The 13,846-nt window shown below is 40.7% G+C and overlaps 1 protein-coding gene across 4 annotated transcripts in view; it reads left to right on the forward strand.

Moving 5' to 3' along the window:
• The window catches only part of rad18 (RAD18 E3 ubiquitin protein ligase), an 87,952-nt gene that overhangs the window by 56,229 nt on the left and 17,877 nt on the right, over positions 1 to 13,846 (forward strand). The window contains exon 12 of one of the 4 annotated variants that reach the window (XM_055647760.1): positions 2,291 to 3,322. The exons of the other annotated variants lie outside the window; for them this stretch is intronic. Within the exon in view, the coding sequence (XP_055503735.1) occupies positions 2,291 to 2,390 (100 nt within the window). The 3' untranslated portion in view covers positions 2,391 to 3,322. Of the gene's footprint in view, positions 1 to 2,290; positions 3,323 to 13,846 lie in introns of those variants that run through there. 4 annotated transcript variants of the gene reach the window in all.

Here is a 13,846-nt window from a genome sequence, read left to right on the forward strand (position 1 = left end):
AGTTGCGTAGGAGGGTGCTATGAGAAGTGAGCGGTGGTTGATGACGATAGAACCAAGGAATTGCTCTCAGAGGGAGCAGTCCTTTGGAATGTTGAAACTGGATGGGAGGGAAATGTGCTTTGTGGTGATGAAGTGGGGCACGCCTGTCAAGCAAAGCCACTGAAGCGGGACATACAAGATACAAGACAAGATACATTTATACAAGATACATTTATTTGTCACATGTGCCAGTTGGCACATTGAAATGTAATCACCATACAACAGCATTACAATAAAAATAAAGAACACAACACACGACAGAGTTCAACATAAAACATCCCCACACAGCCGAATCAAACGTTTCCCACTGTGAGGGAAAGCACCAAAGTCAGTCATCTTTCTCTAATGTTCCTGATGTTCACCCATGGTTGGGGCCTAAGGAGCGCTCCGCAGTCGCGGCTACGGGCAGCCCGCCGTTCAGGCCCGCTCGCAGGGATGTTGGAACTCCGACGTCGGAACGGAAGGCCAACCTCAGTGGCTTGGACCTCCAAATCGGCCACTTCCTACCAGAGTCCACGGCTCCCGACATCCCCAGGCCGCGCTGGGCGGAGATTCACGCTGGCGGCCCACGGCAAAGGGCCCCAAGACTTGCCGATGTCGGTCAGCGCCGCCCGCGTTGGGAGCTCCGCATACCACAGCCCCGCAATGTTGACGCTGCAGGCCCAACGCTCCGGAGCTTCAAACGGCGATCCAAGTAGGTACCGAACGGTCCGCGGTGAATCCGGCGCTGCGCCGTCGCCGTTGACGTCTTGTCCGGTCCCCGGTCTCCGGTAGGAAAGGCCTCTCTGATCCAGTGGTAGGCCGCGAGGATGGGGGCGAGGACGCGACTCGGAGAAATAGTTGCATCCCCGCCAGGAAGCGACTGGGAAGCGATTTCCCCCTTAACCTCCGCCCCTCCCCCACATAGAAAAACTAAAGTATCCCCAAAACAAACTGGTTAGACAAACTAAAATTTTATAAAAGATAGATAAAAAACAGACAGACTGTAGGCAGAGACGCCGTCAATGCGGCGCCCACATGAGTGTCAAGCAAAGTTTTCTTTATTCATAATGAACTAACAGTTTCCAAAGCCACACCGAGATCCACTCCAACTCCAAACCAAGTCACGAGACCCAACCCCTAGAGCTGAGGGTTCGCACTATACGTGGCTAACCATCAGGGACTGCCACAGGACCCTCCCCCTCCCAGAACCAGAGGCACGGAACCGAACGGGAAGACGAATGAAGCGACCAGACCTCGTGCATATGTCCCCACGCATAGGGGACAGGCCCGGTACAATCGAATTTGGGAGCAACCGGGCGGCAGACACCCCCGACGGCAAGGCTGGGCCACCTGCACAGGTTCGCTACGGTCTAAATTGGCCGGCTTCAAGTGAGCCACAGACACAGTCTCCCGCCAAAATTTGTGCGTAAATGTTGTCCACTGCAGACACCGGGTTACGGATTGGCGAGATTGCTTCCAATGCGGAGGCGTGGACAAGGCGTTTCCCCCTCAGGTCTACTAAAAGTGATTGTGCCCACAGGAAATTGGCGCCCAGCAACGGCTGGGACACGTCTGCAACGGTGAAAGGCCAGGTGAAGTGGCAAGAGCCAAAGATAAGCGGAATGCTGCGGACGCCGTAAGTTCGTATGGTGCTGCCATTCATGGGAGTTAACGAGGGCCCCCGCTTCCCAGAATGAGTGTCCACCCTCCGATGGGGGCAAAACGCAGATTTCCACCACTACTGTGTACACCAGGAATCGTCGTCCTGAGCACCGGTCCCATGCATATAAGCGGTGTATCTTGCCAACCTCCGAGGTGATTACTGGCGGCTGGCCCTAGCATTTCTCGGAAACGAACTGGGCAAGCGGCATTGGCGGGCCGCGGAACCTCAGCGTTGGTGGTAGAAGCACCATTTCTTACCAGCTTCTCTTGGAGCAAGAGATTCAGCTGAAAATGTATTCGTTTTTTTGAGAGAGTGGCTGAGGTCTAGGCCTACCCCATTACAAATACCATAATTTATTTTCCTAGATCTTCTTAATTCTGCAATTTTTAGGGTGGTTGGGGGGATTTTTTTTAGAGAAAGTTTTTGTCTCTATTTGCCATTTTTAAAGACTTTCTTGTTATATCTATTTTTTAGCGACAGCTGATTATACAAATTGATATCCTCTCCTTGATAAATTTATGCTACCTGAGGAATAAATGATAGAAACCCATTAACTCTAATTCCAAGGTTCCAAGGTTTTTTTTTGTTTGTTTTATTATTATACAGAATGTATCTTCGTAAGCATAGAACGGCAAGCACCAAACCCCCAGATATGCCAGCTGTTCCAGAACCTTCTGAGCAGAACAAAAAAACACATGCAAGATGACAGCACCTGAAAGGCAGAGAGCATATAGACAAAGAGTGAAAGAAAATCCAGTAAAATACAAACACAGAAAGAAGGAGACCGGTTGTGTTGTAAGTTATGGAGAATGAACAGAAGTGAAGAACAAGAACTGAGAGACAGAGACTTATGTAAGCAACGATCAGTTGCATTCAGAGCAAGACAGAAAGCCTTTGGTATCAAGCTTGCTCCAAAACGAACAAGGAAGGCAACACTTGCAAGGCTGCGAAGTGAAGAGAATACAAGAGGAACGAAAGAGCAGCAATGCCAGAAGAAAAAAAAACGACGAGTAACTGAAAGACGTAGAGCACTGTATGCCCAGAAGAAGGATGCAGAGAACAAGGCGAAGGAGGAGAAAGCGTCTCGAAACTTAGAAAAAACACCCTTGCCTTTCACAAGTGAAAATGCAAGATGGAAATCTATCTCTAGGTCATTGCGAATTCTATCATGATCACCTGATAAATTTGCTGCAGTACTGTCTTCTGTTCTTGGAAAGAGCACACCAAGGAGAAAGTCAACACTGAAAAAGAAATGCATCCTTAGCCCAAGCTCGAAGAAGAAACTTGCGTTCTACCACAAACACTCAGTGAAAAATATGCTATAGTAAATTAGGGACAAGAGATCCAAGAGCTATAACTCCGAAGACCTTTACATCAAGCCAGTCGTAAAGAAAAAACTTTGAAAATACAACTTGGCCTGAGATGGAAATTCCTATCCAGTACATCTAACCACACACTGGATTCGAGGAAACAAAGATCCGATGCCCTGGATGAAAGCACCAAGGATCAAGCGTGGTCTTTCTATCTAAGACGATGTTTCAAAGGAATTACCTTGCAGGGCAGCAGTGTATACTTCCAAGAGTTATAGAGTGTTCGCTGAAAATAGCATACTCTTTGTTCTGTGAAGAAAATCCATCATTGATGACAAGCTTCAGTTCTTTCTACAAGCTTAAACCAAAAAACATCAGACCCATGTCAGCTACAAAGCTGTTACAGTGTCTGTGAATACTGTTTTTCTTACGTAACGCTCGTTGTGGTGTCCACACAAATGGATGCTGTATTCTACAACATGATCAGGTGAATGAAGTGGAAACGGTGTTTGCAATTTTAATGTTCCATATGGTATTCATAAACATAGTAAGGAATAAGAAATACGTGCACTTACTGTGCCAACCAGGTCATTGGTGACACCACGCGACAACCGTTACGTAAAATGTATTTGTGTATTCTGATGCCATTTTCGGAAACTTGCCATCAATATGCTATCTTTTCTTATATTTTTTTGTTGGTACTATGTTAGTCATGAACCCAATAAAGTGCTTGTCAACTTTGTTTGAAGGAATTTTAAATTTGACCCCCTATGTCACATTATTGTCTGCCAGGATTGTAAAAATACGCATATTTAAATAGTGTATTTATTCAGAAAGGCTAAATAGAAATAAAAGTAGAACATGCTGGAGATGCCTTGCTGATTAGGGAGCAGCTGTAAAGAAAAAGGACAGGTCATATTACTTTAGAATTAGTGATCATGCCCTACTTGTTCTTTAAACTTGGATTGATGTTGACAGATCCAGTATGTGTCAAGTTAACGAGAGCTTTATGACCAAAACTGAATGAAATCACTTCCTCGGCTTTTTCATGAATAGTAACTTATCTGAGGAAATGTGATGCAGCAGAAATCTGTGAGCTGCACTCAAGTGGGAGCCACTGAACCTCAGACGTGGCAATGAATCCAAATAATGTAGAATGTTTTAATATATTTACTTTGGGGCCTCTTGTCATACTGATCCCTCTTGGACATAGCAAGGTTATTTGATACACATCTTTTTTTTTATTCTTCTTTATTCATTTTTCATTAATATACACAATAAAAATAATTATGTTAATGAGAGGTGTTCTGGCAAGGACAGCATTTATTGCCCGTGTTATCCTTGAACGTATCACCTTGAACTATTTCAGTCTGTATGCACAGTTATTTCCACAAAGCTGTTGGGTATAGAGCTTTTGACAAGGACAGAGAATTAGTGCCCAAATCAGAATCATGTATTACGTGGAGAAGGGCTGGAAGTTGTAGAACTTACACCAGTCTTTCTTGGTGATAGTTTGTGGGTATGAGAAATGCTTTTGTACAAATTGCAGATAGAATTTTTAAAATAAAACTGCTTTTGATGGCCGTGAATTAATTACACGATCTACTGAACCATAAACTTACAATAGATAGATATAGATATGCCATTTATTGTCACTATACATGTACAATGAAATTAAAAGCTGCTCGTACTCAGTGCATACATATAATTTAGTACAAAAAACAAGAAACAGAAAACAAAAACAAAAGGGAGAAGGGGGGGTGGGATAGGTGCACAATTCTGCGGCGCTATATACATATATATATACAGATGGAAGTCCGGGTGTTGGGCTGTGAAGTCAGTGCATGTGTGAATTAAGAGTAGTTATAATTTTCGGAAAACAACTATTCCTGAGTCTATTTGTCCTGGATTTGATGCACCTATAGCGCCTTCCAGAGGGCAGCAGGTCGAACAGTCCAAACGCAGGATGGGAGCTGTCCTTGATGATATTCTTTGCCCTGCTAAGGCAGCGGGAGGTGTAAATATCCATCAGGGAGGGGAGAGGGCAGCCAATGATCTTCTGTGCTGTCCTAGTTACCCTCTGAAGCCTCTCCCTGTCTGCCATGGTGCAGCTGCCATACCATGCTGTAATGCAGTATGTCAGCAGGCTCTCGATGGACGAGCGGTAGAAGGTCAGCAGCAGGTTAGAGTCCAGGTTGTGCTTCCTGAGAACCCTCAGGAAGTGCAGCCGCTGCTGAGCCTTCTTGATGACCGCTGTCGTGTTGTCTGTCCAGGAGATATCAGCAGCGATATGGACGCCGAGAAACCGGAAGGTGTTGACCCTCTCCACACACTCGCCGTTGATATGTAGGGGGACTAAGTCGGTGCTGTGCCTCCTGAAGTCGACAATGAGCTCTTTTGTTTTCCTGGTGTTCAGAGCCAGATTGTTTTCTGAGCACCAGGTTGTCAACTTCAGGACTTCCTCTCTGTAGGCTGCCTCGTCTCCCTTTGAAATAAGTCCGACTACAGTAGTGTCGTCAGCAAATTTGACGATGCGGTTGTTGTTGTGGGCCGGACTACATTCCATATTCCAATATTCAGAGGATAGCTGCTTGAATGAGGACTGCTGGATTGGAGCCCCTACTTAACAGTTGTAGAGTCGTACAGTATGGAAATATACAAATTACATCTTTCATCAAAATAAAAGCAGAAACATCTGTACCTACAAGATGAAGCAAAGATTTTTTAGGATGCTGGGTTACAGCTTTAAGAAATCTTATTAGGTTCAACAAATCTTTCAATAATATAGTGAGAGCCTATGTATATGGTGTTAATGTTCACCCCTGAAATAACAGTGTCTTCCCATGTGAAAAATCATGATCTTAATTAAAGATAGACTGAGGCATCACAATTAATTCCAATCCTTCCCTTATCTAGTTTTGCAGACAAGAGCAGTTTTGAGTAATGTTGAGGATTGCTAAATAATAAACAGCTGCAGCAATATCCTTTTCTCATTTACCTCTGCTTTGAGAAAGTGCTGAGACCAAATGCCACATTAACTGAGGTCATTGGCACATGCCAAAGCACAATTTATTTTTGATTGTTACTTTTTTACAGAAAAGAAGCATGTTACAGGAAAACTGTTGATCCAGCATACACTTAGTGCTGGATCAGCAAATTTAATTTGTTAATACTCCAACGCACTTGTAATTCACTATTTTAAAAGATGTCAGGAGTCCTAGATTATAAGGGAGCATGGGAAGTGTAACCAAGTAAATTTCAAGGGAGTGGCTATCAGAGCCAAGTGATTGCGTGGGCTTAGCAAGTGGTCGGGGAATATAGAGGTCTGGGACCCGGTGAATGATCCAAATGGCACTGGAACCGAGACTCCAGCAAGCAGAAAGGAATGTGGGAAGTAATCGAAAGAAAGGATGGGAACTCAAGTGCCAGCGAGTGGAAGGGAGCATTAGGAATCAGGATTCGGGTAAGTGGAAAGTGCAAGTATTACCTAGTGGGTGAGATGCTGACCATGAGGATTTCTGAATAAGTGAAGAAAAACTTATCCAAGCAAGATTGAGGTGTTGCACTTTATACGGTTGTATAATGCTAACCCTCTCTGTTACAAGAATAACATCATTGTATAATTTATATCCAAATAGATCATCTACGAATTTTACATATTTTATCGGTCTAACTCTCCTAAATGTGATGAGAATCTGGCATACAGTGAGTAGTTTATGATGTTTACAATTTACTCTTGGTTTTGAGCTAATCGGATTTAAATGCCTCAGGTGGACTTCAAGTTTCATGAAGGAAGTTACGCATGGAAACTTGATCAGCCATTGTCTGAGAAGATGTACCAAGAACAAAAGGAGTTGCTCAGCATTAATTGTATGCTTTCTACCTTAATCAGCTGAATCACAAGGGCAATCATTCTCATACCATTAAAAAGTCACTGTTGTTTAATCAAAGCTACGTGAATATTCATATGGGAATCTATTAGAAATTTGAATGAAGTTCATGGGCATCACATCATGCACTAAGACTAGCAAATCCGTCTTAAGGGAAAGTAATTTTGATCTGTAAGATGTTGATGATTTTAAGATCTGATTTTCTTTGGGGAATTGAGAGATTTACATTCCATATTTCATTCTTTAAAGTTCTGAAATGCAATTAAAAAATATTCTCCAATGTAAGAGCATATGTGCAAGAATTCAATAATAATCTGATATAAATTGCAAGCAGGTTAATATGTTCGATACGATGGCAGCTTCATTGAATGGCTGTCACACAAAAAAGGCCATTTGACTAGTGTGCGCATACTTCCTTTATATAAGAAATAAAGAGAATCCAGGGACTTATAGGCAGTGAGCTTAATGTCAGCAGTGCTATTGGGGAAGATTCTTTGGGATAGGATTTTCTCCCATTTGGAAGAGAATGAGTTAATTAGGAACAGTCAGCATGGATTTGTACATGGCAATTCATGCTGGATTTTGTTTTTTGAGGAGGTGACTAAGGTAATGAGGGTAGGGTGATGGATGTGGTAAACATGGATTTTAGTAAGGCATCTGATGAAGCTCCCCATAGTAGACTGATCCAGAAGATTAAGATGCACGGGATTAACAGGGACTTGGTCGTATGGATTCAGAACTGACTTACTGGTAGAAGACAAAGGGTTGTGGTGGAAGGACAATGATCAGTCTGGAGGTCTGCTGCGACCCTTGCTGTTTGTGATATATATAAATGATTTGGACGTAAACATATTTTGTTAATACATTTGCAGATGACACCAAGATTGCAGGGGTCATGGACAGTGAGGAAGGCTGTCAAAGTATCAGTGGGATATAGATCAGCTGCAGAAATGAGCATAGAAATGGCAGATGGAGTTTAATCTGAGCAAGTGAGAGGTATTGCACTGTGGAGGGTGAGTATAAGGGGAAAATATACAATTAATGACATGACCCTTAACAGTATTGATGTGCAGGGGGTCCTTGGCTCCAAATCCATAATTCTCTGAAAATGGCGACTGAAGTAGATCGAGTGGTAAAGAAGGCATATGGTATACTGGCTTTCCTTGCTTGGGGCATTGAATATGAGTCAGGAAGTCTTAATGTAGCTTCATAGGACTTTGGGTAGGCCTGTATTTGCATGTATTTTGTGCCGTTCTGGTTGCCGTATTACAGAAAGCATGTGGCTTTGGAATGGGTGCAGAGGAGATTTACCGGAATAATACCCCGTTTAGGGGATATTAACTACAGGGAGAAGTTGGACGAACTTGGATTGTTTTCTCTGGAACACTGGAGATGTGGGGAAACCTGATAGAAGTATATACAATTAGGAGAGGCATATATTGGGTAGAACATTTACCCCAGGATGAAAAATCAAATACTAGAGGGATAGCTTTAAGATAAGAGGGGCAAAGTTTAAAGAAGCAAGGTTTTAAACTGAAGGTGGTGAATGTCAGGAGTGGTTGGTGGAATCAGATACAATCATGTCATGTAAGAGACTTTTGGATAGATGTATAGATATGCAGGAAGTGGAGAGTTGGTCTTGGCATGATGTTTAGCACAGATATTGTGTGCCGAAGGGCCTGTGCTTGTGCTGTACTGATTCTGTTCTGCCTGTATGTAAGAGCAATGCAGCTAGTCCCTTTCCCCATGGGTCTGCAGATCCTTTCCGATTCTGTCTCCACGGTAGGCCTAGCAGCGCATTCCAAATCCCAAAAGGTTGACTCTAAAATCATCATTCTGGTAAATCTTTTCTGCATCCTCTCCAAAGCCTCCATGTCTTTTCAAAAGTTTCACGCCTGTATTGATAATTCTGTAAAAAATATCCTTCCACACATCAATTTTGTTTATTTTGCCAGTTACTTGAACTCCCCTAGTTCATCACTCCTCCACCAATGGGAGTAGTTTCTCTGCATCTACTTTGTTCACACTTTTCATGTTTTAAATATTTCTAGCAGATTTCTGTCGAACCTCCTTTGATCCAGAGAGAACTATCCCACTTTCTTTAATGAAACACAAAGTGAGGCCAATTGAATCTATCAAGAACTTTGTGAGGAATATTTGAGCATTAACAACATCTCCCCAAAGTACCAATTAAGGCTCTCATCAATTATTGGCTGCCATTATATCTATAAGATTTTCACCTGCAGTAGAAGTCTTGTCGATATACCGCTACTGAATGCATAATCCTTAAATGTTGATGTCTGCGCCTAATGTATTTGCTCATGAGTCAAGAAGCTTAATGGCGTGTGCATGCTTCAGACAAAACTAAATCAGCTAACATTTATCCTGTATTTTGTTAAGATAACATACAAAGCATGAACAGTGATGTACACCAACAATGTGCTCAGTGAAAATTGTTGTAATATATTGAAATTATGGCATTCATTCGTCTCAAACATATTTATCAACAACATTGGTTATGCAACGTGCTTCAAAGAGCCTGGAGATTTTAATCCCTATCAATTCATAGAAACAACTGTGCTGTTAGATGTGCCATTTTTGGTATCTTTCACATGAGAGATTAAGGTGAAGCAATTAAAAGATATCCTCTACTATTTTGAAGAACAGGGAAGTTCTTTCTGATGCCTTGGTTATTATTTTCCCTTCAACAAATACCAAAACAGATTAGAACAGCATAATGACTGGATGATGGACATGGTGAAAGGGCTCAGGTTGTCAGCATCTGAAGAAGGAGATACAGGGTTTGTTACACAACAGCAGCCTATGGTCAGTGCAGATGGAATTTCTGTGACCTAGAATATTAACTATTTTTTCTCCATTGATGTTACCTGACACTTTACATTTTTCGTTTTTAACACAGTTTTCTGTTTTTAACACAATTTTATTATTGTCACGGTGCTTTCAATTCTAGCCTGTGCAAATAAAGGATTCAATTCGATTCAATTAAATTCAAAACCTGCTGTGTACATTTGGCTACACATTTCCTACCTTACATCTTGCCTCTATTTCACGAATACTTCATTGACTGCAGAGTCTCTGGACATTTTGAGGTTTATGGTATGTGTGCTATGTTAAATGAAAGTACTTTCTTTATTTGTCACTTTAACTCGGGTGTGATCGAGGATTGACCATCTCTCTTCATTTATTCTATTTCAGACTTTGGTCATTTCATGTTTCCAGTGAGTAAGAGTTATGCATTGCAATTTTACTTGATCTTGAAAAAAAATGAAGCATTGAATAATACCAGATTATCATTTCAATGGTTGCTAACCCATTTAGAGCTACAAGTGCATGATTCTACTTACCAGCAGAAATCTAGTGTTTTCTGTAACCAATACAAAAAGTCACTGAACCTCAGTAGTGGAACTGTGGTCTGCAGATGAGTTATATGTGTACTAGTACTTGGAGGCCATGCTCCATGTATCATTACCGTATTCATTGAGGTACACAAAAAGATAGGTCTTAAACATAACATCCCCAGACAGAGATCATGTACCAACCTTACCCTGCTGCACCACATTGTCCTCCAGCAATAAAAATTAATTGCAAGACCCCAGAATATGTGGGCCACTATCCACATTTCAGGAACCACTTCTTGGAGTCATTGATGATAAAATTCACCACTTCCTTCGGTGCTCTAACTCGGCATTAGTTGATTGAGGAAAATGGCATTTGATCAAGATCAAGACTTTAGACCAAGCATAAAATCCAGCCGTATCATTCTGAGACACAGATTATCCATTGTAAGCACCAGGAAAAATACCACCAATGCTGCTTGCACAAAATCCTACAAATTCACTAAGAGGTGAACTTATGTCAGTATTCTCTCATATCCCCAGCATTGATGCTCTAGTTACCCTCAGTCACTTGCATTGGGCTGGTTACCTCATTCACCTGCCGGGTACCTAAATCTTGCATCACACTGCTTTAGAGAGAAATTGCCAGGCAAAAAGAGCAAACATTTCAAGGATATGCTGAAAGCCTCCTTGAGAAATGCAAAATCCCCATAAATTCAGAGAATCCCTAGTCCAGGTCTGCTCAAAGTGGGGAAGGAGCATTTTGTAATGGTATTGTAAAGCTTGAGCCCATGACATTGAGAACTCACAAATGCACGGAAGTACCATGGCAGGAGAGGGCTATTACATAAATTTGCCATCATCCTGCCCTTTCAGGTACTTCCTGCCTCCGCCCTCACCCCACCCCACCCCAGAGGTGTTTATGGTTTGTAGTTACCACATTAATTTCAATAGTCATCTTAGAAAAAACAAAAAAAAACAGTAGAGTGAATCATATGCCAAAGGGCCATGTAAGAAGTTTCAAGCCAAGAAAGGAAAAGATTACAGTAGTTCCCTTGACAACCACTGAAGTATAATTATGAAATATGGATGACTATGTGGTGTTCTGACCATTTTATCACCAGAAAGAATTACCCAGTCGTTCATGAAAGGCATGTGTGTCATATATTAACATCCGTGGAACCTTTGCGGATATCTTCCTTAAAGGAATAATTAAACTGTTTGCAATCATTTTATCTTTTAAGTAAAATATGCTTTCTGGCTTTCATGTTCAATGGATTCACAAGGAACAATGACATTGTTTTCAGTCGTTTAGTAGGCAAAAAAGGCCTTTGGACATTTTTGAGGCAAAGGGCATTGTAGGGGGCATTTGGCTTATGAATTATGCTCTATTTCCTTGTCTCTCAAATGTCTCTTTTATTTCTTCCCCTTGAAACAAAATTGTGCAGCAAACAACTGTACTATATTGACATGCACTTATTTTAAGCCTTAGTAGTTGGTAGAATTAATGCAGATAATGTTTCATTCATACCCCATGAAGAATCATTATGGCAATACACCACCTTATGCAAAGTCATCTTTCATTCTTGCAAAAAAAATATTCTATGTACAATATTATCAAATTTTCCTTAAAATGTAGGCAGTTCTGGGCATTTTTTTTGTTTCTGTCAAAGCTAAATTGAAGCCATATGGGGAAATTTGCCCATTTTCTTGATATTCATCCGTTCTCCTAATGTACATAAATGTATTTTAATCTGTGGAAGAGATGTAGAACACTATTTTATTAGACATATAATAATGCATTAGGAAAGACTGTATTGCCATGTAGCTGACAGATGTATTACGTTACGTATTTCTCTTTTTAAGAGTGAAGATAGAAAATGTAAGAAGATGGCAGAAGCTGAAATGTCATAGACCATCAGCTGTGGGGAAATTAATAGAAGCCCTAATAATGAATACAGTATCAATTTCAAAAAGCAATGTTTGCTTAATCCATGTTGAACTATTTCAAGAGATGACGGGGAGTATGAGAAAAAAGGATAAGATGTCAAAACTTCCAAAAAGGTGTTTATGAAAGATTAATGAATGTAAGTTCATGCAAAGTAAGGAGACGAGTAGGAAAATGCTGCATAAAAAAATGAAGGGAGCAAGTCAAGGGTAACTGTTGAGTTCCAGAAAGTGAAAACTAAGGTTAAATAAAGATTGATGCTGGGACCAATGTTGCTCGTATTTTATTTATTTATTTAGACTTTGGAATAAAAAGCATGATTTCTAATTTTGTGAATGATGCAAAAAGTTCTAAGGAGAACGACAATTTTCAAGCAGGTTTTAATGTACACGTGGGAATTATAATTGCCAAAAGAATTACAATAAATGTGCAAGAAACTACATTTGGTTAAGAAAGATTAGATCTCATATTATTTGGAAAAACAGAGATCTTGAAGAGGGAACTGGTGGAAATTCCATTACGTGGGACCTGAACAGCAAGTGCTTCAAAGGGAAAGGTCATCCATAATATCCGTAACCCAGACCAGAATGTGATAACTTAATCCTGCCTCTTCTGTGCAGGATGTTAACTGTTAGCAGTGAGACTTTATTACATTAAAATCATGTTGAATACTCATAATACTCATGCCACTCATAATACAACAGAAAAGCTTACAAAATAAATAAATGCAAAGGAAAACTGAAACACGAAAGCACGACTTAGTACATGGAATGCATCTTGTAGTCAGCCAATGAACTGTCTACACTCTTTATGCACTATGACATTTTTGCACTTATCGGAAAAGAACAGTTGAAATGCAGTCAGGCAGTAGGCTGAGCCGTACTCGTAGGTCTAAGAAACTTGGAATATTTCCAAATGCCAAAAGTGTTAAAATAAATTCCTGAAACTATTTAAAAAAACATTCAAAAAAAGCACTTGCAAACTGTTAAAAATGGAAAATACTAAGAAATGCTATCACTTGATACCTTTCAACCATTTGCCATTGAAATCGGAGAGAAATCCGTGCCAGGGCCTAACTTGCAGATTATTCTAGTGCGCTCATTATAAATGGTGAGGATTTCCACAACTTGTTTTCTCAAAGAAAATGGCAATGTTCTTTCAATAAGACATCAACAAACAATCATTACTAGTCAAACAATCATTACTAATTTCAAGAAATGCAGATTATCAGATACGTGAGCAAAAATCAAAAGCTTTCTGGCATCATCGCAGGGCGCTGCTAGTGTTTAATTTTGAAACTGCCCACAACATCCTGCAAAATTCTGAGCAAATTTTTTTAACTAAATTGAGGAAGTTGATATTGCCACAGTAAGGGTCGTTGAAAAAATTTCAATATACTATCCAAATGGGAATTGGGTATGTATAAAGGAAGATTTGAAGAATTGGTTGTAGCATCAAGGGAAGGTATTGGATAACTTTTATAAGGAGCTAATTGATACAATGACAGACTAGTATGGGTTCTATGATTTTATGTTTGTAAATTGCATCATACTGGGTTTCTCCATACCATACCATTGGACCGAGCTGACAGATGCATATATTATAAATGACTTGAAATGGTTGGATACACATTTTCATTGCAGCCTAATTAGTTGACC

Source organism: Leucoraja erinacea, chromosome 16, assembly GCF_028641065.1.
Source record: "Leucoraja erinacea ecotype New England chromosome 16, Leri_hhj_1, whole genome shotgun sequence".
NCBI classification, from domain to species: Eukaryota; Metazoa; Chordata; class Chondrichthyes; order Rajiformes; family Rajidae; genus Leucoraja; species Leucoraja erinaceus.